The sequence below is a fragment of the Spermophilus citellus genome, assembly GCF_964194105.1.
Source record: "Spermophilus citellus genome assembly, chromosome: 5".
Taxonomy (NCBI): Eukaryota; Metazoa; Chordata; class Mammalia; order Rodentia; family Sciuridae; genus Spermophilus; species Spermophilus citellus.
In genome coordinates, this window is record NC_138186.1 from 117,794,918 (window position 1) to 117,818,964 (window position 24,047).

The window sequence follows — 24,047 nt, forward strand, 5'->3', positions numbered from 1 at the left end:
ATCAATCACGAAAATATACAGAGCAGTCCCTCGGCCCAAGGCACACTTCAAGAGCTGTTAGAGATTTAGGGTTTTCTAAGATGGTATTTTCTCCCTCCAGTACAAGGCAGAGCGAGACAGCCCTCTAATTAATAGCTGAGCTGTGCTCTCACAAGGGACAGGAGCCATCCAGGGGGGAGGATGGGAAGTTGGAAGGTCCCAAAGAACTAGTGGCTTGGAGGGACAAAAAAGAGGAGGGAGAAAGATCTCCTGTTACATCTGAGGGTATTCATTCAGCAAAGAATTGAAGAACAGGACACAGAGATAGCAAGCAAAATATAGATTTATTGCAAAGGCAACAGAGATACAGAGAGAGGCTTCTAAGAGAAGGGGCCCCAAAGCTGGGAATCCAATGGGGAGATTTTGGCGTGTTCTTTTTATGGTCTCTGGAATGTCTTCCTCTCCTTATCTCTTCCCCTGTCCACACACTCCTCACTATTCTTGATTGGTGCCCGCTCTGTCCACACAGTTTTTAGTTTTTCTATTGGATCCCCCACTTAGGAACGTGAGTACGGAAGTGTCTGTCTGATTGGGCCTCCCATGTGGGTCCAAGAGCACTTTCATCAAGTAGGAAGTTGACCTCATAAGAAGACCCTCTCTATGCTTCTTTGTTCTGGCCTTGCCCCTGACCCCCTCAATGGGCATCCTGCCCTGGTTGCCTAAGCTGCCTCACTCCAGAGGGGGGATAGTGTGAAGAAATCCACAGGCCAGAAGAACAAAGTAAGCTGAGGAAAGGGTGGGAGGCACCCAGGGAGGTGTGTGCAGGGGCAGTGTGTGGAAGTGCGGGCACTCTGGCTAGGATGGAGGACTGCATTTGGAAAGGAGTGGGAGCCATGGACGATAACTAGAGGGTCCCGCCTTCCTCCTGCAGGTCAGTGCTCTACTTTCCTCTTAAAAGCAAGAAAAGGAGGAACCATTTAGTTAGAAATGAAAACCAGAAAGAAAGTGGTATAAGACTAATGGGTCTTCTATTTTTGTTCATCACTACAGAGCAGTAGCAATGTAACTCGAATGGCAGGTCATTCAGTAAACTAATGGGGGAACCAACTTAAGTATCATTGAGGATAAGAGCTATAAAAGGGACTTTAGAGGCTATACAGAGGGATCTATTTTTTTTTTTTAATAAGTGAGTGGCTGAGATCCAAAGAGTTGAAATATTCTGCTTGAAACTGCAGGGGAGCTCAGCTTTGTATTTTTCTCCAACACTTTTTCAGAAGATTTTTGACCTTGGCCTGCAGAGACCCCCAAAGCCTCACCCCTGCAGTGTAGGTAGGGCCTCCCACCTGCCCAACCTCTTCTCTGCTCCCAGGAGTGTTAATGTGGTGTGTAGACCTTCCCAATATGTCCATTGCCAGTGAATGAAAGGTCTCCAACCAATGGGACTTGTACTCTTCAGAAAGCTATTGAAGAAGCAAGGTTCAGGGACCTTGCCTCAGAAATAGGTTGGAGAGGAGTTTGGGAAGAGGCAGGAAAGGAGTGAGCTGAGGACATCTCACACGGATATGTTGTATAGTAGCCCTTATTCCAGACTCAGAAGTAAAGGGCAGAGCCTATCATTGAACTCTTTCCTCCTTGTGAACTAAGACTTTCAGGACTTACTTATTGGGACATCCATGAAAACCTCTAGGATTGGTACCTGTCAGGGTGGGTGAGCTCAGAGAGAGGAGGAAATGAGTGTTAACAACTAATTGACTCAGATACCTAGACATTCCCTGTAAATTAGTGTTGCATTGTGGATTTGGGAGATAAAAATAACAGCCATTACTTGATTACTGGCAAATTCAAATAAGACAACAAACACCCACAATTCCCAGACACTCCACTGAGGGAAGTTTGCAAAGACTTTGGCTTCCATTTGTAATCTTATATAATAAAATATATCTCTTTGCCATATACAAGAATTTATTAAGTATACCTTGACATACATCATTTTACAGAATGAACCTTTTGCCTTTAGTATGCTCTTTGATAGGAACAACAACAACAACAACAAAAAAAAAAACAGGTAACCCTCTCCAAACTCATCATTGAATTGAACGTAATCTAAGCATATATTGAATATGAACAGTATGCCTTTTTAACAGTTATTCAGGGAAGCAAAGTCAGCATTTGTGAGATATGACATTTATACAGTTTCAAAAGCCCTCTTTAAAAATATATACATATTTAGAATCAAGAAAAGGAAAAAATGCCTAAAGCCACTTGGATGCCATCTGAGAGGTGGGGAAATGTGATAGAAAAAAAAGAGATGGGCAAAGACAGTGGTCTTAGCTGATTACAATGAAAATGTCTTACTTTTGTAAAATTTTATAAAAACTTATGCCCAAATGAACCCACTACTAAGGTCCCTTATAAGAACTGAAGTTAATGCTTCATTAGCCTCATGGTTAGTCTTCCCTGCAGCTTTCATGGGCCCAAAGTAACCATCAGTGCATATATAAATTGCAAAGTCCACAAAGGAGGAATCAATGTACATAAAGGGCAAAGTCAACGCAGGAGAGTGACTGTATGATGGAACTCTGAGCAGAGTAGGCTCCAAATGCTCATTGGCCAAGATCAAGACTAGACAGAGGACACCTATCATACTCTCACTGATAAGGTGGTGGAATAGTGTACAGAGTTTGGAGAATATCTGCTCTGTGCAGAGGCATGTAGTGATGTAGATATGTTATTTCATGTAATCTTCACATAAAAGACATTTTATTAGGATCCTGAATTTTCAAATAAAAAGACTAGAGGTAAAGAGAGGTTGATTTACTTTTGTAGAGGATTAAAAGGAGACTTTTAAAATCCCAGGCCTTCACTGCTTCACATACTTCACTGCTTGTCAAGGTCAAGTTAGTTAACCTCAGTTAAATAGGTCTGAGTAACAAGGTCGTCAACCTGAAGTTTGTCTACTTTTTGTGGTCTAGTCTCTGAAATTTCCAATGCTGGAGCAAAGTACTCCTTGAAATATTTACAGAGACACACCTGATGTGCTATGGCTAAGTTCCAACTATTACAGATTATAGCATCACTATTTTCCAAGTATAAAGTCAAAAGGCTGCACAATCTAAGAAATGCTCTAGCAGAAAATTATGTTTGGCTTCTGCATAATTAATATTTGCTCACTGTTAAAATGAAAAGACATTAAAGAAAAAAATATTTTTCAATTAAAAACACTTTATCAAGTTGCTAGATATAAGATTAACATACAAAAGTGAAGCAAACTTCTTTATGTTAACCATATGTATTTAGAAAATGTTGTTATTAAAAGTTTGGCACCTGTTGAGGAAGTTTATACCTAGGAATAAATCCAACCAAAAATATGCCTGACCTTTGTGGAAACATATTAAAACATATTATTATTATGTTTTATATAATCATTAAAACATATTAAAATACACAATAATCAAGCTATGGAACCAATGTAGGTGTCCTTCAACAGATGAATGGATTAAGAAAATATCATATATACTACTCAGCCATAAAGAAGAATGAAATTATGGCATTTGCCAGTCAATGGATGGAACTGGAGACTATCATGATAAGCCAATCCCAAAAAAACAAAGGGTGAATATTCTGATATGTGGATACTAACTCACAACAAGGGAGGGTGGGGAGGGGAAGAATAGAAGTCCACTGGATTAGACAAAAGGGAACCAAGGGAAGGGAATGGGGAGGGGAATAGGAAGGACAATAGAATGAATCGGACATAACTTTCCTATCCTTGTATTTGATTGAGTACACCACCAGGGTGATGCCACATCATGTACAATCACAAGAATAGGATCCTGATTAGAATAAATTATACTCCATGTATGTATAATATGGCAAAACATTCTACTGTCATGCATATCTAAAGACAACAAATAAAAAATATATTAAAGATGACCCAAGTGAACAAAGATAAACCATAATCGTAGATGGAAGAGTCAATAGCAGAATAAAGGGTAAATTTTCCCTAAGATAATCAAAAAAACTCAATTCGGGCTGAAAGCATGACTTGATGAGTTTCAGTAGTCACCCATCAGTGGGTGAGTGGGCTCAGGGGTTTCTAGTCAGCAGCAGAAATGTGGTTTCAACATGGGCAGTAGAAGCAAAAAGTGCAAGCTTGAGGACTCCCAGTCCAGCTGTGGTAGCAGCTTCCTGAACTCTGGGCAACTTCTCCTGTTCATTTTGTGCCCCCAATCCTCTCTATACTTTTGTACCTGACTCCTATATAAACTTCCTCTATACCTGAAATATTCAGATGATTGCTATTTTTCTGACTGAACAATGACTGATAAGTGGATGATAAGGTCTGTATGTTTACTTCCCCCTCAAAAATACGTGTTAAAGCCTTACCCCCCCCCAACCATATGATGGTATTTGGAGGTGGGGCCTTTCAGAGATAACTGGGGTTAGATGAAATGATGAGAGATCTCAGCGGGGCTGGGATTATGGCTCAGCAGTAGAGCGCTCGCCTCACACTTGTGAGACCCTAGGTTCGATCCTCAGCACCACATAAAAATAAATAAACTAAATAAAGATATTGTGCCCATCTATAACTAAAAAAAATATTTAAAAAAGAATGGGGTGTCATGATGGGATGAGTGTCCTTATAAAAAAGAAACACCAAAGAACTTGCACTTGCTCTTTCTTCTCCCCCCCTCCCCACCCCCCTCCCATGCACACAAAGAAGGGTCCATGTGAATGCACAGGGAGGTGGCAGCCACCTATAAAAAAAGAGAAGGGGTCTCATGAGGAAACCCACCTTACCATACCTTGACCTTGGACTTCTATACCCTCCACAACAGAAATAAATGTCTGTTTTTAAACTATTTATGATATTCTGTATGGCAGAATAAGACAATGCACAGCAAAATGTAAAGAAATGCCCCCAAATCCATATGTTAAAATTCCAATTCTTTGAATGGAGATGAGATCTTTAAAGAGGTGATTAAAGTAAAAATGTAGCCATTAAGGTGAGACCATTATCCAATAAGACTGGTGTCCTTGTTAGAAGAGGGAGAGACTCTGGGGATGTGCATGCATTGAAGGCCAGTCATGAGAAGAGGCAGCAATAGGGTGGCCACCTACAACCAAAGAGAGGCCTCAGAGGAATCCAACCCTGCAGGCACCTTGACCTTGGACTTTTATTCTCTCCATCCTTTAAAACTGTGTGGAAATAAATTTCTGTTTAAGCCACCCAGGCTGTGGTATTTTTACTGTGAGAGCACTGGAAAACAAATGGAAAAAAAAAAAGAAAAAAAACAGGTTCAAGAAAATAACAATTATTTGAGGAAAACAATTAAATGACATTAAAAAAATAGGCTGAGAAAGAAGGAAAAAAAGAAAATGAGACAAAAATAAGAGAAGAGAGAGGCTAGAGAAATGTTGTCCTACTCTCTTCTCACATCCTCTTTTTTTGGTTTGTTTTGTTTTACAAAAAGAGAAAAGGTCTTTTGTTGTTGCTGTTTTTTATTATTTTGAGATGGAGAGACCAAGTAAAGAACTAGAGCAATTACCCAGGGAATGGAATTAATATAAACAGTCTAAATAATTCAGATCAAATGCCTCCTTTATTTCTCTTAGCAATGCTTTTTAAATTCACAACATCTATATAATTGCCCTCTTATACTTGCCTCTGCACATAATCCCTATACTTCATCAGCACAAGACACAAGATAATATCCAAGAGCAAAATTTCAAGAGCAAAGGAGAAAAAAAAAAAAACATGAACTTAAAACAATAGTAAGGAAAAACCCAATGCCTACAGGAAACTTGTAAATCTGAAACACATGCTTCTAATAGACACAATTTGCAGTTGAAATAACTGAGATATTAAACTGTTTTTGAGAGACTGTGGTTTTTAAGTGAAGTTGGGAAAACAAAATTATTTTAAAAAGACAAAAATCCTTACTACACATTTGAGATCGGCAACAATTTGAGATCCAGACAGAATTTCAAGTCAGTTTCCAAGATGATCTGCTAACTGGGAAAGTTTACAATGCACTAAAATCCCTCAGCTTCTCTGTCTGAAGGAGGCTTATAGATAGAATTGAGTAAATTTGGAAAAAATAAGGTCAGACTAAAAAACTAACCCCTGGCCCCTGGCAGGTGTGTGTCCATTAACTGAGCCAAAGACTAGCACACTGGTCTGCACTTCTCACCTCTTGGCTCAGGGGGCTGGAAAGCAAGACATCTTTTTCATAGCTCTAGTTTTTTAGGGTTAATCATGAAGATAAACATCTTTTGACAGGGCTTTTCTAAATAGGACTTGTTGAGAGTCATCTGTGGGCTGTGTGTGAACTGTGTTGCGCATCTTAGCGTAGTAAGGGGATACCTCTGGCACTGGGAACGGCTGGTGGCATCCCTACAGGAATAGACTGCCTGAACTTCCCTCTCAGCTCTGCCAAAGATCCCCCACAGATGGGTGGCCTGCTGTAGCTGCAGAGCACCTGAGATGGGTGTGACCTGTCAAGATGCCAATTAACCTGTTGACAGTAAGACATCAGGAAGCAAGACTCCACCCTTGAAACTTTATCCCTGCCTTTGATGTACCCCTTTAAATAAACCACTGGAGCCATCTTTCCTTTGACTAGTTCCAGCTCTTGTGTGGACTGGATGTATCCGGTCTCCACTTTCATAAATATATTTCTGACTCTTTGTCTTTTGTTCTTCACTAAATTATCTTAGACTTTAAGTTCTCAGGTAGCTTAAACCGCCCTCTGCAGGAAGAAGAACCCCCCAGTGAGATGCTGGCCATGGTTAGCATGCTGGCCATGAGATGCTTGTGTTTAGGGTTATGGACCTCAAAAGAGGGAAAAGATTATTATCAGAAATAGAAACTTCAAAGGGCTTTGGAAAAAGAAACACTCTCCCAAGTCCCCTTCCCAAATGACAGTCCCTGGGAAGATGGGGAGGAGGGGGGCACTAGTGCCAATGGGAATATGAATATGTGGTATCTTTCCGGCTTGCATGGGTGCATGGCATGGGGGGTGAGGGTTCTCATGACACAGAAAAACAAATATGGGAAAATATTTGCAGCAATAAGAAAGCAGTTTTAGGAGGACACACACCGGGCACGCACACACGCAGAGGCAGCTCGCCTTCCTGCCTGGCTTCCTTCGGGTCTGCTCTGCGCCTGACAGGGCAGAGGCCAGGCAGGGCCGGCTGCGAGGGCAGTGGAGGCCGTGAGCGATGGCCAGCCTGTCCCTGCGAGGGGCGGGTACCGTGACTCAGCTGGGCCCCCAGCGCCCGGCGATGTGAAGAGTCAGTGGGCTGTGGCGGTTCTGGTTGCTCCCTTTCATCCCGGTCGGTGCCGGGTCTGGATGTGGGTCCAGCTCCCACAGACCCACCTACGTACCTGCAGCCTGGGATCGGGAGGCACGCACCATCTGGTAACCAAACTGACTACAGAATATTCGAGCTTCACCAACAGCTTCAGATCTGGACAGAGGAGTGTGATGCTCGTCCCGCCCTCTGGTGGGATGCTTTCTCAACCGAGTTCTTTGAGGATGGTGCCATGTTGACCATCACTTTCTGCCTGGAGGGTGGACCAAAGAGATACAGTGGGTGTGGAGGGCCGGTGGTACCTGGAATTCATGTTTGATGACATGACGCGGATAAAGACATGGCACTTCAACATCTGGCAGCACCGAGAGCTCATCCCCCGAAACATCCTTGCCATGCATGCCCAGGACCCCAAAGGTTGGATCAGCTCTCTAAAAATATCACCCGGCATAGGATGTGTGACACTTGAGCTCATGCAGGAGCTCAGGTCGTGCCACAAGATCTACAGCCTCAGCTCCCGACACTGCCTCAAGACCTGCAGTGGCAGAAGTGGCAGCGCTTGGTAGCACCCCCGCGGGGCCTGCACGGCAGCAGCCAGCAAACGGGCGGAAACGGAAGATGTCAGGGGACAGCACCCTGAGTTCGGGTGGGGGTGGCAACACCAACAGCAGCAACAGTGAGAAGAGCCCAGCCAGCAACTTCGCCCTCTCCAGCCAGGATGTGATGGTGATGGGGGAACCCACTCTGATGGGCAGGGAGTTCGGGGACAAGGACTCAATACCCAGCTGGAGAACACCTAGTGTGACGCGGCCAACGGCAAAAAAAAAAAAAAAAAAAAAAAAGCACCTGACGAGGACAGCTTTAACAACCCTCCTGCCCTGGGCACCAACAGCCCTTGGAACAGCAAGCCTTCCTCCAGCCAAGAAAGCAAATGGAGAACCCTGCACACAGGTTTCCCAGTAAAGGCCCTGCCAGGGCCACTCAGCGCTCTGCCTACCTGCCTGCCCCGCCCCTTGTAGCCCCAGGGAGCAGAAGGCAGAAGAGACTGAGCATCTAAAATGGGCAGCCTTCATCCACCCACTTCATGGAGGAACTGAACTTGCTGGGAGAAGGTGCCAGGATGTGTCCCCCAGTGGCCCTGGGCTGGGCATGGCTCCTGAAGAGCTTCTTGGGGGAAGGGGTTACTCATGTGAATGCCTATTGTGGACCCTGGACCTCTGAGAACTGACTTGACCATCCCCCCCAGGGCATTTGCCTCCATCTTCACCCCCCAATTCTGGGTTCCCCATTCTCCTAGCTTATCTCCTTTAAGCCTGGGGTTGTCCTATCCATACCCCTTAAGGGTTAAGGTCATGGGGCTTGGTTGAACGCCCTTCCCCTAAGTGGCTGGTATTAGAAGGGCAAAGCTCTGGGCTTCTTGTCCTTTCTGCCACTTATCCCAGCTCCAAGGTTTTTAAAACATAATATTATTAAAAATGCAAGTTTTTTTTTTTTAAATCACCCATGTTCTCCCTCTTCCCCTTATTAAAGTCCAGTGACCTCCCTCCTATTGGTAGATGGGAGAGCCTAGGGCCTCAGTGGGGGTGAGAGTAGGGGTGGAGGTAAGCATACCACTTTTCTACAGAGCTTCAGACCAAGGAGACACTTTGCCATCTCTCTTCCCTCTTCCTCTGGGTGACTGGAGTTGGGGAGGGCACGCCATGGGTGGGAGTGGGGTATATAGCCACATATTTTGTGACAACACCCTCTGTTGTCTCTGTGTCCCCATCCTCCAGGACTCTAGCCTGCCCTACGGTGATGGTGACTACCTCTATCCCGCCCCATCCTCATCCCATGGTGGGTATGTTCTTTACCAGTCCTTCACTAAAGCAGCTGATTTTGATGGAGGGAGGGGAAGCTCCCTCTCTCAGGGAGTATGAGGCTCTTTGTCACTTTTTTTTTTTTTTTTTTTTTTGGTTTCTGTTGGGCAGGCATGGGATGGGAGAGGGGCTCATCCACTCTCTACCAGAACCCTCTTCTCTTCCCATGATCCCTCAGACTGCATATCTCATCCTAGCCTCCCCTCAGAGGGGAAGGAGCCATTAAGACTCTCCCAGCTCTAGGCCCACCAAGGAGAAATAGGCCTCTGTCCACCAGCTGGGGTAGAGGGCCTTCATCTCCCAACACCTCCTCCTCCTCCTCTTTCCTCATAGAAGGGAAGAGAGGGCAGCCAGGATCCTCAGCTCCAATTCACACTTGGACATGTGGAGGATTAGGGCAAGGGTCCCATGAGGCTAGACCCAGCTCCTGGCTTTGCTGCCTTTTCCTGTGGCCAGTCCCAGGAAGTTTCAGGGCCACCTCTCCCCTCACTCTTCCCTCTGGATTAGGGAGTTTTCATGCCCTGTTTCTCCACTCCAACTGCCACTTCGGGGAGGGTGCTGTCGGGAGCTGAGGGAAGGGGTGAGGAAGGTGGATGTCCCACCCCAACTGTAATGCCTTTTGAGGGGTTGCCATTTGAGTCATGTATGGTATCAATCAATAAACTGACTTTTTTGGTTTGAGAAAAAAAAAGAAAGCAGTTTTTATCTGGGCTCAGTGGTGATGCCTGTAATCCTAGCAACCAGGGAGGCCAAGACAAGAGGATCATAGGTTCAAGGCTAGCCTCTGTAACTTAGCAAGGCACTTGGCAACTCAGTGAGACCCTGTCTCAGAATCTCCATTACCAAAAAAGAAAGAAAGAAAACAGTTTTTAAAAATGAGAATTCTCATCTTGGTTTTTATTCCATTTACTTTTACAAAACAATTGTTTAAATCTTTCTTACAAAATTTTTAGAAAGACACATAAATAGCATGCAGGAGACGAGAATAACCGTCCTATAATACAAAGGCATTCACATAAAAAATGTGTCAGGTGCTACATAGCACAGAGGGCACATTTATTCAGCAGCAGCAGCAGAACCCTCAAGGTCAATTGCTTCCTTTTTTTCCAGCTCTTTTCCTTTAGTTTTGTGATATGATTTCTCTTTTGCCTCCAGTTGTTCAAATTCCTCCCAAGTAGTTGCCAATGGCTTCCCAGTGGTTTCTGGAAGCTGTATGGATAGTAGTACACTCAGAAGGGCCAAAATCGCAAGGGATAACTTCGGAATTAAAAATAATTATATTAAGTGACATGCCAAGAAAGAAATATGCCCTTCACAATTTTAAAAAATACAAGCAATAATAAATGTTGGCGAAGATGTGGGGAAAAGGTACACTCATATATTGCTGGTGAGACTGCAAATTGGTGCAACCACTATGGAAAGCAGTATAGCGATTCCTCAGAAAACTTGGAATTGAACCACCATCTGACCCAGCTATCCCACTCCTCAGTTTAAACCAAAAGGACTTAAAATCAGCCTACTGCAGTGATGCAGCCACATCAATGTTTATAGCAGCTCAATTTACAATAGCTAAACTATGGAACCCAACCAGATGCCCTTCAACAGATGAATAAACTGTGATCTATATACACAATGGAATATTACTCAGTCTTAAAGGAATGAAATTATGGCATTTGCAAGTAAATGGGTGAAGTGGAGAGTTCTCATGCTAAGTGAAATAAGCCAATCCCCCAAATACCAAAGGCTGAATGTTTTCTCTGATATGCATATGCTAATTCACAATAAGGGCCATGGCTAGGGAAGAACAGAGTTACTTTGGATTAGGCAGGGGGGAGTGAAGAGAGGGGAGAGGATATGGGGATAGTAGAATGAATCAAATGTTACCCTATGTGTATATGTGATAACATGACCAGTGTGATTCTACATCGTGTACAACTAGGAGAGTGAGAAGTTGTAATCCATTTATGTATGATATGTCAACATGCATTCTATTTTCATGTATAATAAATTAGAACAAATTTTAAAAAACAATAAATGTGCCCTTTAGAGAATAATAATTTCTGAAACTTTTCAAAGGGCAACAGAATTGAATTTCACAGAAAAGATATTCTTATTCCCTGGCAAGACCTTGGGTTACTTGTGCTAGACTGGGAGTTCTTCAACTCATCAACTAGGTTTAATTTAGTCACTCATTCATGAACAACTGCAGGCCAACTACTCAACAAATGCCAGCTACTCTTATATTATTGTAGGCACTCTTACAGTGGGGAGACCTGCACCATTTTTCTAGAATCTTCAGAACTGACCCCTGAGCTGGAACTTGGCAATCGGGAATTGTCTTAGTCAACTGTATCCCTGCCCCAATAAATTATATACTACCAGCATTCAGTAAATGATGGAGAACAAATGAATAAACAAATAAGTAAATGTAAGTTTCAGTGAATCAGAACCTACAGAATTTATGGAGAAACAAAACAAAAGTAATAGAAACTAAAGCTACTTGGCACAGGGGTAGGAAGTATTGGGGGTGTTCATTTGATTTCCTATAAGAGTTCAGTATGATTTCTTTGTAGATTTTTGACACATAAAAGGCAGGCTTTCAGCCTATGTCAAGGCTGAAATTCAAATCACATTGAAAATTAAAGTCTGCCTAACTATTCTGTCAACCATTATGAAGATGTTGGGGGGGGGTTAAGAACTAAACTTGCATATGTAGCCGTATAAAATATGGTTCTTCCTTACACAATTTAAACTCCTTTAGAAAAAAGAAAAATTTGCTGTAAAGACCCCATAAAAATAAATTATGGCATGGATTTTCTGATAAATCTACATATGTGGTATTTTTAGAGTTCTGGGAATGAAAATCATAAGATACATAGTGCAACTGTGAAGCAGTGCAAGACCTCATCCATACAGATGAGACCTGGGAAGGCAGTTTCTTATTTTATTTTGCAGAACATTGATGGCCTAATTCTTAGAAATACATGAGAAAGCTTCACCTAGGAGCAAGAGCAGAATTTAAAGTGACATTCCAAAAGATTCTTAAAAGCTTTTGCTGGTGTCTCAAGACATAGGAGGTATATTCATTGATCTAGAATTGTCTTACAACAGGGTCTGAAAAACACTGTGAGTATGTCTAAATGCAAAATGGAGTCAAATGGAAGATTCAAGATGGAACTGAATTTTTCTCCTTGGCTTGGTAGCCAAGCAGTATACAAGCCTAAGACTCCCCAGCTCCTACTTAATCCTGCTATCCTGGCTAGCTCCCCAAACCCCAAACCAAATATCCCAACAGGCCGCACCCTCCCCCACCTCTCAGCCCTCCTAGCCAGGCTGATCCCTTCATTTGGCCAGACCCCAAGGCCTCTCACCCACTCCTCAGAGCTCTCCCTGCCTCCTTCCACCAAAGGTCTCCCTCCTTCTCACAGACTCTTGAACTTTTCCTTTCTGATGGCTACTTCCCTTCAATAAAAACAAAAGTTCTTGGGCTGGGGGTGTGGCTTAGTGGTAGAATGCGTGCCTAGCATGTGTGAGGCCCAGAGTTTTATCCTTAGCACCACATAAAAATAAATAAATAAAGGTATTGCGTCCAACTATAACTTAAAAAAATAAATATTAAAAAAAAAAAAGGTCTTGAGCTCAGATAATCTCCAGAACCATTCTGCCTGGGTTGCTACCTGGTGACCTCAGGCAAGTTACTTAACATCTCAACTCAGTGGAAATTGCTGGCACCTGCCTCAAAGGACTATTGAGAAGCTGAAATTAAATAATAGTTTTAAGCTTAGAACAGTGCCTACCCTATGATAAGTAACCAATAAACACTAGCTATCATTATTGCTAACTTGCCTTAAAAAGCAAGATACTTTTAATATTCTATCATTACTGCTGTGATGTTTGATTTTTTTAAAACATGATGCTTGAATCTCCCTACCCACCTGTCCCCAACTTTCCCTGGATCCCCATTTTCAAATCTCTCTGGCTGCCCTTCTTCAGCTTGACCCCCCTCTCTTACCTCTGCAGAAACTGCTCTCCTAGGCATAGATCTCCAGTCAAGGGACAGTTTCCTGTCCTGCTCTTTCCTGGCCACTGTCCTCTCCTGACTCTTTCACCTCCTCTTCTCCCTGAGGGTCCTGGTCATCCATCTCCCTGGCTGCTCCTAAGTCTCTGCAAAGACCCCTCCTCCCTCCACCACACCTTAGTGCCATTGCTCTAGGGTTCTGTTCCTCAGTCTCCCAGATCTGCACCTCCTGGCCCCGCTGCACTCTGAGTCCAGACCTGGGGGAGTACTACCTCCTCTATCCATCCTACCTGTCCAGTGGCCACCTCCCACTCATCCCTCACCACCCCGATGCCAACCTTCCTTTCCTCCAACCTGTTCTTCCTCCTAGGATCCCCTTTGCCCCCCAGAATGACTCTCCCCTCTGTGCCACACCTAACAGGTCAACCAGGGCCTGTGAATATGACTTCCCCATTCTATCCTCTCCAACCCACCTGTATCTTGTTCTATCCTGACCTCCTCAGATCCTTGCCCATCTCTCCAGACTCCCCACAAGGAATGTCAGCCATACTGCCAACAAGCCCTAGCTAGACATGTTCTCTCCCCCTTGGAGCCTTTGCTTTTCTGCCTGAAGTTCCTTGCCTTCTTCCTGGAGTTCTCTTCTCTCCTTCCCCACTCAGCTCTTACTGGTCCCCAGATACAGAGGAAGGACTCCCTCCTCCAGAAAGCTGCCCTCTGAACCTAGTCTGGGTGAGTAGCCCTCTCCTGGGTCTCATAACCCCAGTCCTATCCAGGGCTTGTGATGTTTGCTCCTCTGGCTGCCCCTCCAGAATGAGTCGTCTCTCAGGACGGAAGCTGTTCCTTTCATCTGGGTTTCCTTAGCACTAGCAAGGGGATTAGTTCAAAATCAACACTCAAAAATCTTTGCAGGGATGGGGATATAGCTCAATGGTACAGCACTTGCCTAGCATGCTGGAGGCCCCAGGTTCCATCTCCAGCACTTTAAAATATGTTTTTAAAAATCTTTGCCAAATGAGTTCATGAACACAGAAAAATGAATTCTTGTCTACCTTTTTTTTTCATTTAGATTATAAAAATGGTTGATAATGAAAGCATCAGAACAAGTGATTTTCATGGGCTTCTTTTCAAAAAAGAAGATAGAAAATTCTAGAATATGTTTCCATCCCTCAAAATGAAAACACTGGTTCCTTGGGTACTATGGCATTCACATACAAACTATATGGGAAAATTAATCTTTGCTTATTTATTTTTCTTTATTAAAAACGACAAGGAACATCTGTTGCATCCAAAGGAAGTACATTCACAGACTATTTCTGCAAATATACGCAAGACCCTGGGGCTAGAGGTTGTCCTGGAGACGGGGCCTGGACCACTGTGGGCAGAGAGGAGGAGCTGACTGCTCTGCATTCCCTACAGCACTGTCCAGCTTCTTTATCTGCTTAATCTGGTGTAAAAGGAGCTCTGTCATCTTTAAGTTGCAAGATCTTGGGCTAATAATTACTTTCTGTACATCTGTCTCCTCATCCGTAAGTTGGGGAAGCAATAGTGTCTGCATTACATGAAAACTAATTTCTGCAAAGCACTTAAAATAGAGCCTATTGAAGTATCTGTTAAATAAAACAAATGATCTCTTTTCACTCCATAGAGCTTAGTGGGCCCTTACAGATACCCTTTAAAACATGTTTTGTTTTGTTTTTAAATTTGGCTTTGCACAAGGCCCTGCGTTTGATCCCCAGCACCACAAAAAAGAAAAAAAAATGATTTTAGTCAATTTATAGCAGTTTGCTTTTTATGGGTACATCTGTTTTCTTTTAGTGAGTGTCAGTTTCTTGTTTTAAAGAACATCCGTCCATTTGTAGCCTTTTTTAATTTTTTATGAGAAACACAAAGTTCTAGAGCACAAGAAAGATGCTTCTAGAAAACCCCATGCCCTAAAAAGGGTGATAGACTTGCCCCAAATACTTGCTGTATAGACCAGACAGCCCATATTACTCCCTCACCCCCACTCCCTGCCCCCTTACCCCAACACACACCTTTTTAAAACAAGCCTTAGAAAGTCTGATTGGAGAAAAATATTGCATGGCTTTCTTTTTCTCCAGTCTGCTCCAGCCTACTTCTAATAAATAAAATAAATCAACTGGTTTAGTAGCAGCCAGGGTATATACTCCATAGTATTTTCTGCACACTGTGCCCAATTCGATATCATTGCCATTGTCATGATGGACACCAGCTCTGGCCAAAACGGCAAATAGTAGTCTATTCCGAACATCCTCAAAGGCTGGGCAGTTACTAGCAAGGATGACCAATTTCATTTTGCCTCATCTGATTTTCTGCAGAGTCTATTTTGAACACTAACATGTACTTTCTTCCTTTCATAACAAGTTAGAGCCTAGAGTATACTGACTGACAACTTCTCCATCTTTTTGGTGACCACAACCCTCTTCCTGTCTCAGGCACAGGATGGCCTCCAATCAGGAGCTGCTGCCAAGATGGCTAGAGAGCGAGACAAGCTACACAGACCAATAATGTTCTCAACTTGAGTCAGCCTGTGAAAGAGACTGGGGCCCTAATGCCACAAAGAAGTAGACTTTGTTAAGCACCTGCTACTGGCCACTCTGCTAGGACAGTGATTTCCAAGAGCAATTTGCATGCCACTCATGTGGAACAAGACCACTCAAGCCAGGACCAAATGCTTTGTTTCCTTCTCTGTGAGGTTATGATAGTGTATTTTACAAAAATATATAACTAGCATGACACTCACAAATTCACTGATGCTATTGTTTAGGACAAAGCAAATTTCAAAAGACCAACCTGACTGATTTAAGATACTAAGGAAACAAGAGTGTGAATGCCACACAAAATGAGGGCATGTCCTACTCCACAGCAGCTCCACAGAGGAGACAAAGAAACATGCAAATAATAAAGCCAGATTGTGTTGTCCCTTGAAAGAGATGCATGCTGCACAGACGCGCAGGGGAATGAAGAGGCTGGGTCATGGGATCCGAGGGGACTTCTTAGAAGGAGGACAGTAGGAAGATAAGGGGCAGTTTGGCCAGGGAGGTGGGAGAAATGAGAATTGTCTTTGGGAGCAGCTATTTAGGCAGAGGCATGGAAGGGGTGTGCTAAGGGTGGGAGAGGCCCCTTTCTGGCAGCTAGGATCAAAATGAACTCAGCAGTGATGGAAGGCAAGGGGCGAGGGGGGGGATAAAACAGTTGCCTTCGCCCCACCTGCTGACTGGTGAGCGCCTTTTTTTTCTCTAACCCCCCTCTATTAAATGGCAAATTGGCCTCCAACAAATAAATATAGAGAAGGCAGTTGGCTACCCTGCCTCTCTGATAGCCCAGTAAGTTCTATGAACTGATGAAGACCTGTGGTACGACGATCCAAGTTTTGGCGATTTCCTTGGTGAGCGGAGACACGATGCTTACCAGGCGGCCCGCCATGCTGCTACTGCCCACCGCCGTCGACCTGGAAACACCAAGAGGGTAAGACAGCAGCAAGAACAGGAGCCTGCAGAGGGTGATTGGAGCTACTCTCTAGCGCCCCCTTTCTGCCCTCCCAGAACGAGGACGAATGATCAAATTTAATGGCAGAACTAATGTTAATTTTTCAAGAATCGCCCATGATTTATATCTACAGCGTGTGGAACAGTGGTGTATACAAGCATGCAGAGATAATTCCAGACAAAAAGGTGTGTGTGGGGGGGTGTAAACCATTTTTCTTTCAGTAGGTAGGTGAAGCCAAGTGCCTCCTGATCCAACTTAACATTGAGGATAAGCTGAGTCTCCCAGACCAGGAATTTCTTTAGGGTTGGGAGTGGGATGTTGAAAGAACAAAATATTTGCACATTTGTGCACTATGTCAATTTTTTAAAAGTCAGCCAATGTCTTCATGTATTTTTCTTTAAAGGTTATTGAAGACTACTTCAAGTATGCTTGTTAGTAAGGGAAGACTGCTATTTGTATGCAACTCTGTAAATGGGGCTTCATTTTTTTTCTGGGTCAAATACATTTATAGGAAACTGATAAAATGTATGACATTCTTTTGAGAAAGAAGTTACATGTTGTAAAGTTTTCTATGCAATGTCACTATGTTGTCCAGGAAAACCATAGACTTTGTTAAATATTTGTATGTTGGATTTTTTGAAGACATATATCTGTGATTATAAATCAAGAACCAAACACCAAACAAACAAAAATGTCCTTAAAATTCCATCATATCCATAATTACAATGCACATTGACATTGTTTGGTTGGGTTGCCACCTTTTTGCATACAACATACATTGATGGATTCAGCATCTATGTGTTAAATCTAATATGTCCCAGGCATTGAGAAACCTGCAGCTTCTCCAGACTGAGCACAAATCCACCTAAGAGCCCAGCAGGGTCCCACCAGCTATGGTAAAGCTATTTGTCCTGATTTACAGGATGTTTCTTGCCTGGGTATTAACAAGGGATCCCAGAGCCACAGCCTGAATTAGCCAATACACAACTTCCCACACTGTCGTGCTAATCTAGTCTCCCCTGTTGTCACACTTTAAGTGCTGTCTGCTAGTGTACATTTACACAAGGCTGCCACTTTCACAGTATGAGTCCAAAAACCCCTCATCCAAAATACCTCTTCTACTTCTAAAGTTCTACTCCTAGTAACTCATCTCTTGCTGGTGTTAAGCACTGACTCCATGAAAATATGTGTGTATTTCACTGAATGACAGAAAGGGCCAAAACATGTGGATCTGAATTCTGATCTGACACTGACTAACCACGTGCCTTTGGCCAAGACCCTAATTCTATCAGAGACTCAGATAACAATCTGCAATAATCTCAACAGAACTGTTTTGGTGATTAAGGAAGATATATTTATTATTAGACTACTGACCTTTCTAAGGACTCTGGGTGACCAGGAGGAGAAATAGGGAAAAGAGAAAAATCCACTTGTACCCTCAGACAATTGGGCTGACAATGACATGGGCAGATATCATCAGTTCTGCTATTTTATATTCCTGGGTACACACTAATCTGGAACATTTTTCTTAGATTTCTTCTGTCTTCATCCATATATCTATCCATCCATCTATCTATCCATCTATCTATCTACCTCCCTCCCTGCCTATCTTACCTGTCTATACAGGCAGCTAGCCATCTATCTATCTATAGTCCACACAAAAGTATTTACCCATCCTTGAGGCACAGGGCTACTCTGCCCAGGCAGGTGTGGGGGCATGGCTAATTCCTAGAAAAAGTCTTAAGCTTTCACTTGACTAATGGATTTTCCCAGCCCTATATCCATCCTGTTTATAGAGACAAGAAGAAACAACTATGGGCTGGTATTACATGGACTTATCTCTACAGAAAGTTATTTGCCTTTCACATCTGTAATAGATAACAAATAACAGACTCCTTAAATGGTGTACACCACTAGATGAGCAATTAGGTATTTAAAAACCAGCTCTTGCTGGGTGAGGTGGCACACACCTGTATTCCCAGCAACTCAGGGGGCTGAGGCAGGAGGATCATGAGTTCAAAGTCAGCCTCAGCAATGGCAAGGTGCTAAGCAACTCAGTGAGATCCTGTCTCTAAAAAAAAAAAAAAATACAAAATAGGACTAGGGATTTGGCTCCATGGTTGAGTGCCCCAAAGTTCAATCCCCAGTACAAAAAAAAAAAAAAAACAGCTCTTGTGCAAAAAGCTTGATACCAGGTTCCTATTTATTTGTTGCCATCAAGTTTGGCTCTTTCATAGGCTAAGAAATTATTCAGCCTCACTAACTAAAAATTTTTCTCCTTAGAGAATAAGAACTGCTATTGGATTAAGTAGGTAGTAGGAAAGGACAACTTGGAGGATTTGGGGAAGGAGGCTGTCAAGAGGAAACTATTATAGAACTTCACAGAGGGAAATCTGGGACACAAAACATTTGTGGCACTAGTGTGACACTAATCACTATTTAAACTTTAAAATATAAGGTCATTTTGTAAACAAAGAGCTAAAAAGTTGGACATAACACAGGAAAAAGAACCCCTATTATTCATGGGGTCACAGCAGTGCATCTTGTACTGAGTGCTTGATCTCCCTGGTTCCAGCAATATTGTCCACACATGAGGAGCTGCAGAGAGAAATGCAGTTTCAAAGGATGCTCTTCTGGGCCTGGAAGTTCTGCTGCGGTGAGAAGGAGAAAGGGAAACTCCAGATCTCCTAACAGAGTTTCCAAAATACTTCTGTCCTCTTCACCACATAAAGGATTTTCAAGTGAAATGTGTTTGAAAAGGCTTTTAAAAAGCTTGAAGCTCCCAGATCAGTGAGATTCACATTAGACATTCCCAAAGATGGCAGGTGACAACTCAGAATCACATGTTACAAATCCTGACTCTCGTTCTTAGAGTGACCCACCAGGTCTGTCGGGGGAAGGAAGACTATTATTATGTACCATATGCCTCAGGGATTCTGAGGAGCTTCTAGCTCTGGGACCTCTGGATGAGGTGAGCTTCTCAGGGAATTAATGACTACAGATGTTATGGGCTTAATTGTGTGCCCTCAAAATGTGGGTGTTGAAGTCCCTACCCCCAATATCTTAAAATGGAACAGCATTTGAAGATATAGTCTTTAAAGAGGTCATTTAGTTAAAATGAGGCTATTAATGAAAGACCCTAATCCAATAGGACTTGTGTCCTCATCAGGAGGAACACCAGGGATGCACACAGACCTAAAAGGGCACAGCCTGAAGACTCCATCTGCAAGCCAAAGAGAGAGGCCTCCTGAGAAACCAAACCTATTGACCCTTTGATTTGGGACTTCTAGCCTCCAAAACTGTGAGTTCCCGTCCCCGCCCCCCACCAGAGGCACTCTACCACTGAGTTACATGCCCACCCCTTTTTGTTTTTCAGTTTGAGATAGAGTCCCACCAAGTTGCTTAGGGCCTCACTAAATTGCTGAGGCTGTAGTTCCAAGCCACTGGGATTACAGATGTGCACCAACTCAGCTGGCAAAATTTCTGTTGTTTAAGCCACCCAATCTGTGCTCTTTTATAACAGCAGCCCTAGGAAATGCATATAGGTGACATCAGAGCATTAAAAGACACCTTCTGAGAAAATTAGCCTTGAATCATACAAAAAGCCAGTGGAAGTCTATTGTATTTGAGATTTTAAATGGTGTTAGGATAATAGGGTGTTATTTCAAAATCATTTCTTTAATATCCTTGCTAAGGAGATAGAAAGAAAGCCTCAGACTCAGAATCAGCATCATTAGTCCATTTTCCCATATCTCCAAGATCCAGATAACTTCTATGGGAAGAAAGTATTTGTATTTAGAGGTCAAATATAATATACTGACATGAAAGTGACAATAACAAGAAAACAGCAGGAAAAAATATTAACCCTTACCTTATAAAGGTTGGATACAGCTCTGCTGTATAAATGTAAATGAGGTCAAAAGCTGACCCTATTGCAAGTTTCCCGATAATAACTATCACTAATTTCCAGATAGTGGCATCCTGGCTTTTCTGGGGAAGGGGGTGGGAGGAAAACAGTAAAATAGACCATATAAGTAATATTTTTAAAGGAAAATATAAAGTCATTAAAGTTGTTATTTAAAACTTTCTAATTCCTTCAGTATTTTTCAGAACAATGAAGACTTTTATTTCTATGTTCGAGCTTAGTTTGCAAACTACTCATGGTCTACAGAAGCTTTCCATCTTCATGAAATTTAAGGGGAAATTTTCTTGTATCTCCCACCCACCCAAAGGGTTTGAACTGTGGAATAAGAAAAGCCCACTGGGGAGAGGACTTTGGGAAGAGACTTTCACCAGGAATTGATCCGCTCCTTCTGGAATAGACCCAGCAAGTGTGAAACAAGGAGCCATAAAACAAATGTGCCCGTGATGGCAGTAATCCCTGACTTGTAAATTATATTCAGAAAATAATTTGAAAGTCATAACTAACAATAGAGTGTTTGTTTGTTTGTTTTGTTGTTGGTGGTGTTTTTTCTGCAGATACTTTCCTCAACCTCAAAACCTCACAGTTTCTCCAATTCAGTTTCTGCTCTCTCTCACTTCCAGCAGTGACAAATAAAGAACTTCCATATTCTGAAATTTTCTCTCTCCTCCCACATCTGCCAGCTGGATGCACAAACCCTGACCTTGGGGTTCATGGGTTAAGAAGATAGTGTTCGGTCAGCCTGCAGCCCTGGGTAACTCCACCGGGCCAGACACCCCCTCACCACCCTCACTGCAGCCAACCAGCTCCACCCACAAGAACATTCTATGAGCAAGAAATAAATGTCTGTTAAGTTACTAAGACATTGGGGTGCCTCTACTAAGCCCATCCCCTTATTTCCTACTGCAGACAATATTTGTTGCATGAATTAGTGTGTGCTTGTTGCTGTTGTTTTGTTGAGCTGTTTGTTGTTTGCAGTACTGAGGATCAAAGCTAGGGCCTCATACATGGTAGGCAAGTGCTTTATCACTGAGCTACACCCCCAGTACCAATTACTGTGATTTTAAAAAAACAACACAAATTTGTATATTGTTGACATTATCATTAGAGAAGAGAGACTTTTGGCTGTAAGTTAGTGCTCTATTTTTAGAATAGAATGGAATAGAATAGAAGTCTCTATCAGCCATTCTCCTGTCTTCCCCATTACTGTGAAATGTGAAGGTTCTGGGGTTCCCCTAAATCTCAAAGACAGCTGACGTTGAGTCAATTAATATAACTGCAAACTACCTGTCTGTCTTGTTTTTTAACTGTGATTTTGTTTATCTGTATTTCTTATTGGTGCATTATAGTTGTACATAATGGTGAAATTCACTGTTGTATATTCATACACACACACAACATGACAATTTTTTTTCCAGAAGAGAGAAAGTACTTCCGGTGTTCCAGGTGGTGTAGTTTGCCAAAATGTAGGGACAGAAAAGTCGCTTCAGTATTCATATTCACTACAATGTTCTAAGAAACTGCATTAATGGCCAACATCTTCCCAAGTGTTTCCCCTTTCTCTCTCCCCTTTCCCCTACTCTACTCCTCTCCCTTCATAAGACACCCCCCCACACACACCCCTTTCTTTTGTAAACTAATAAAGGAATGGATGCAGTCCTTTCAAATTGGCCGAGTATGTCAAATTGACAGAGTCCGAGTCCTGAGTAGTTTTATACATACTAGTTTTATATGGATCACCTGGAAATTTCAGTGACATAACACATTTGGTTCACCAACCCTTGATACTTAAGTGAAGTGTGACTGTAAAATAACGCCACTTATGAGCATAAATTAAATTTTGAACAATCTGCAAAACTTAAAATGTTTTGCTCTAAACATTGATCCACTGTTGCTTAATAACTATACAGTCCCTGGAGAAAATCACATAGGATATTTTAAAGTATAAACTATATTTTTCAAATTGAAAATTAAAACACAGCCTCTGCTAACATTTTTTTCTCCGGAAGAGAGAAAGTACTTCCGTTGTTCTGGGTGGTATAGTTTGCCAAAATGTAGGAATGGAAAAGTCTCTTCAGTATTCACTATAATGTTTCTAAGAAACTGCATTTAAAAAAAGCCCCTTGGGGGATTTATGTATACTAGGTCCAGAAACTAATAATCAACAGTAAGGAAAAGCAAGTATCTAAGTTGAAACAAACTGAATATTTGACTCATGACTTCAGATGCCCCATGGCTCCCTCCCTCATCCATATTCTGATGCTGTCTCCTTCTCTGAGAGGCGCATCATCTTTGACCACACAAAATGAAACAGTACACAAGCAAAGCCCACTCTTTCTAGTTCATACCCTCCACCCACATACCAAAGTCATCTCCCTTCCTTATCCTGCTTTGTTTTTCTTCCTTACGCTTATAGAAACTTGATGCTCGGTGTGTCTTCAACACCTGGCACATAACAGATGTGGATATATCCTTGTTGAATGAATCCATGAATGAGTGAATGTTCAGTAAGACGATAATCACTGGAAGGTGTGACCAATTTCCCTCACACAAGATTACTGTGTTTACAAAATACAACAAGACCATTTTTAGGAAGTAGAATTATGGTCTCTGTCTCTTCTCTCTCTCTCTCTCTCTCTCTCTCTCTCTCTCTCTCTCTCTCTCTCTTACACTTTTTTCTTAACTTTTCTACAAAGAAGATGCATTGCTTACACAATAGAGAAATGATTTTTTTAAGAAAACATGTTTTAAAATATTACCTATGTACTTTATCCATACATCCTAATTGGTCTTCATACTTACTGTAAGTGGCATAAAGTCTTCCTGTCAAACTGTTATGGTATAACTAGCTATTCCCTAAATACAACATAAAAGTAACTCACCTGGGGGATCACCATCAACGTACCGCAGATCAGCACAGTGCAGAGAAGGGAACAGATTAGAACTTTTCTTCTCCCCACTCTGTCTAGCACAACGGACAAAAAGGAGCTGGCAGCAATTTCCAATGAACCTGTCAGTGAGTAAAGGGGCCCTCCATGAGGCTTGTGCCTAATTGCACAGGCACCCTACTTTTAAACCCAAATCCAAAAGGAATGATCATCTCTCTCCATGCTTCTAGGGGCTGTAAAATGCTGTCTAAAGACTGCCCGAGAGGCAGTGAGCCCTACCATTTTTTTTACTGGAGTGAGGACAAACCTTTCCTGTGAAATACACTACAGTTTACATAATGGGCCCTTGCACCTGTCTTAGGAGCAGCTCTCCCCAGACAGGCCTCGAGAATGCATAAATAAGGAAACTAAGAGAGAACATTATTTATGATCTTTGATTTCTTATGCTTGGTAGAACTAGGGGAAATTTGGGTATCCAAAACTTTGAACTTAGAAACTGGTCAAGACCCATAAAAATGGAGACCACAGTTAAGGTGGACAAGGCCAACCATCCATGA

The 24,047-nt window shown here is 42.5% G+C and overlaps 1 protein-coding gene and 1 pseudogene across 2 annotated transcripts in view; one reads left to right on the top strand and one right to left on the bottom strand.

Moving 5' to 3' along the window:
* Positions 1-6,485: 6,485 nt before the first annotated feature.
* LOC308649464 (LIM domain-binding protein 1-like) lies at positions 6,486-8,315 on the top strand (annotated as a pseudogene). Its single transcript has 2 exons — positions 6,486-6,506; positions 7,155-8,315. The product of its transcript is annotated as an LIM domain-binding protein 1-like (transcript).
* A 1,794-nt stretch (positions 8,316-10,109) lies between these two features.
* SLC22A16 (solute carrier family 22 member 16) overlaps positions 10,110-24,047 on the bottom strand; it is a gene marked incomplete at its 5' end in the record, with an annotated part of 55,426 nt that continues 41,488 nt past the window's right edge. Inside the window, 4 exons of the mRNA XM_081295009.1 lie at positions 10,110-10,364; positions 16,552-16,642; positions 20,552-20,670; positions 23,485-23,612. Of these exons, the coding sequence (XP_081151135.1) occupies positions 10,212-10,364; positions 16,552-16,642; positions 20,552-20,670; positions 23,485-23,612 (491 nt within the window). The 3' untranslated portion in view covers positions 10,110-10,211. The remainder of the gene's footprint in view (positions 10,365-16,551; positions 16,643-20,551; positions 20,671-23,484; positions 23,613-24,047) is intronic.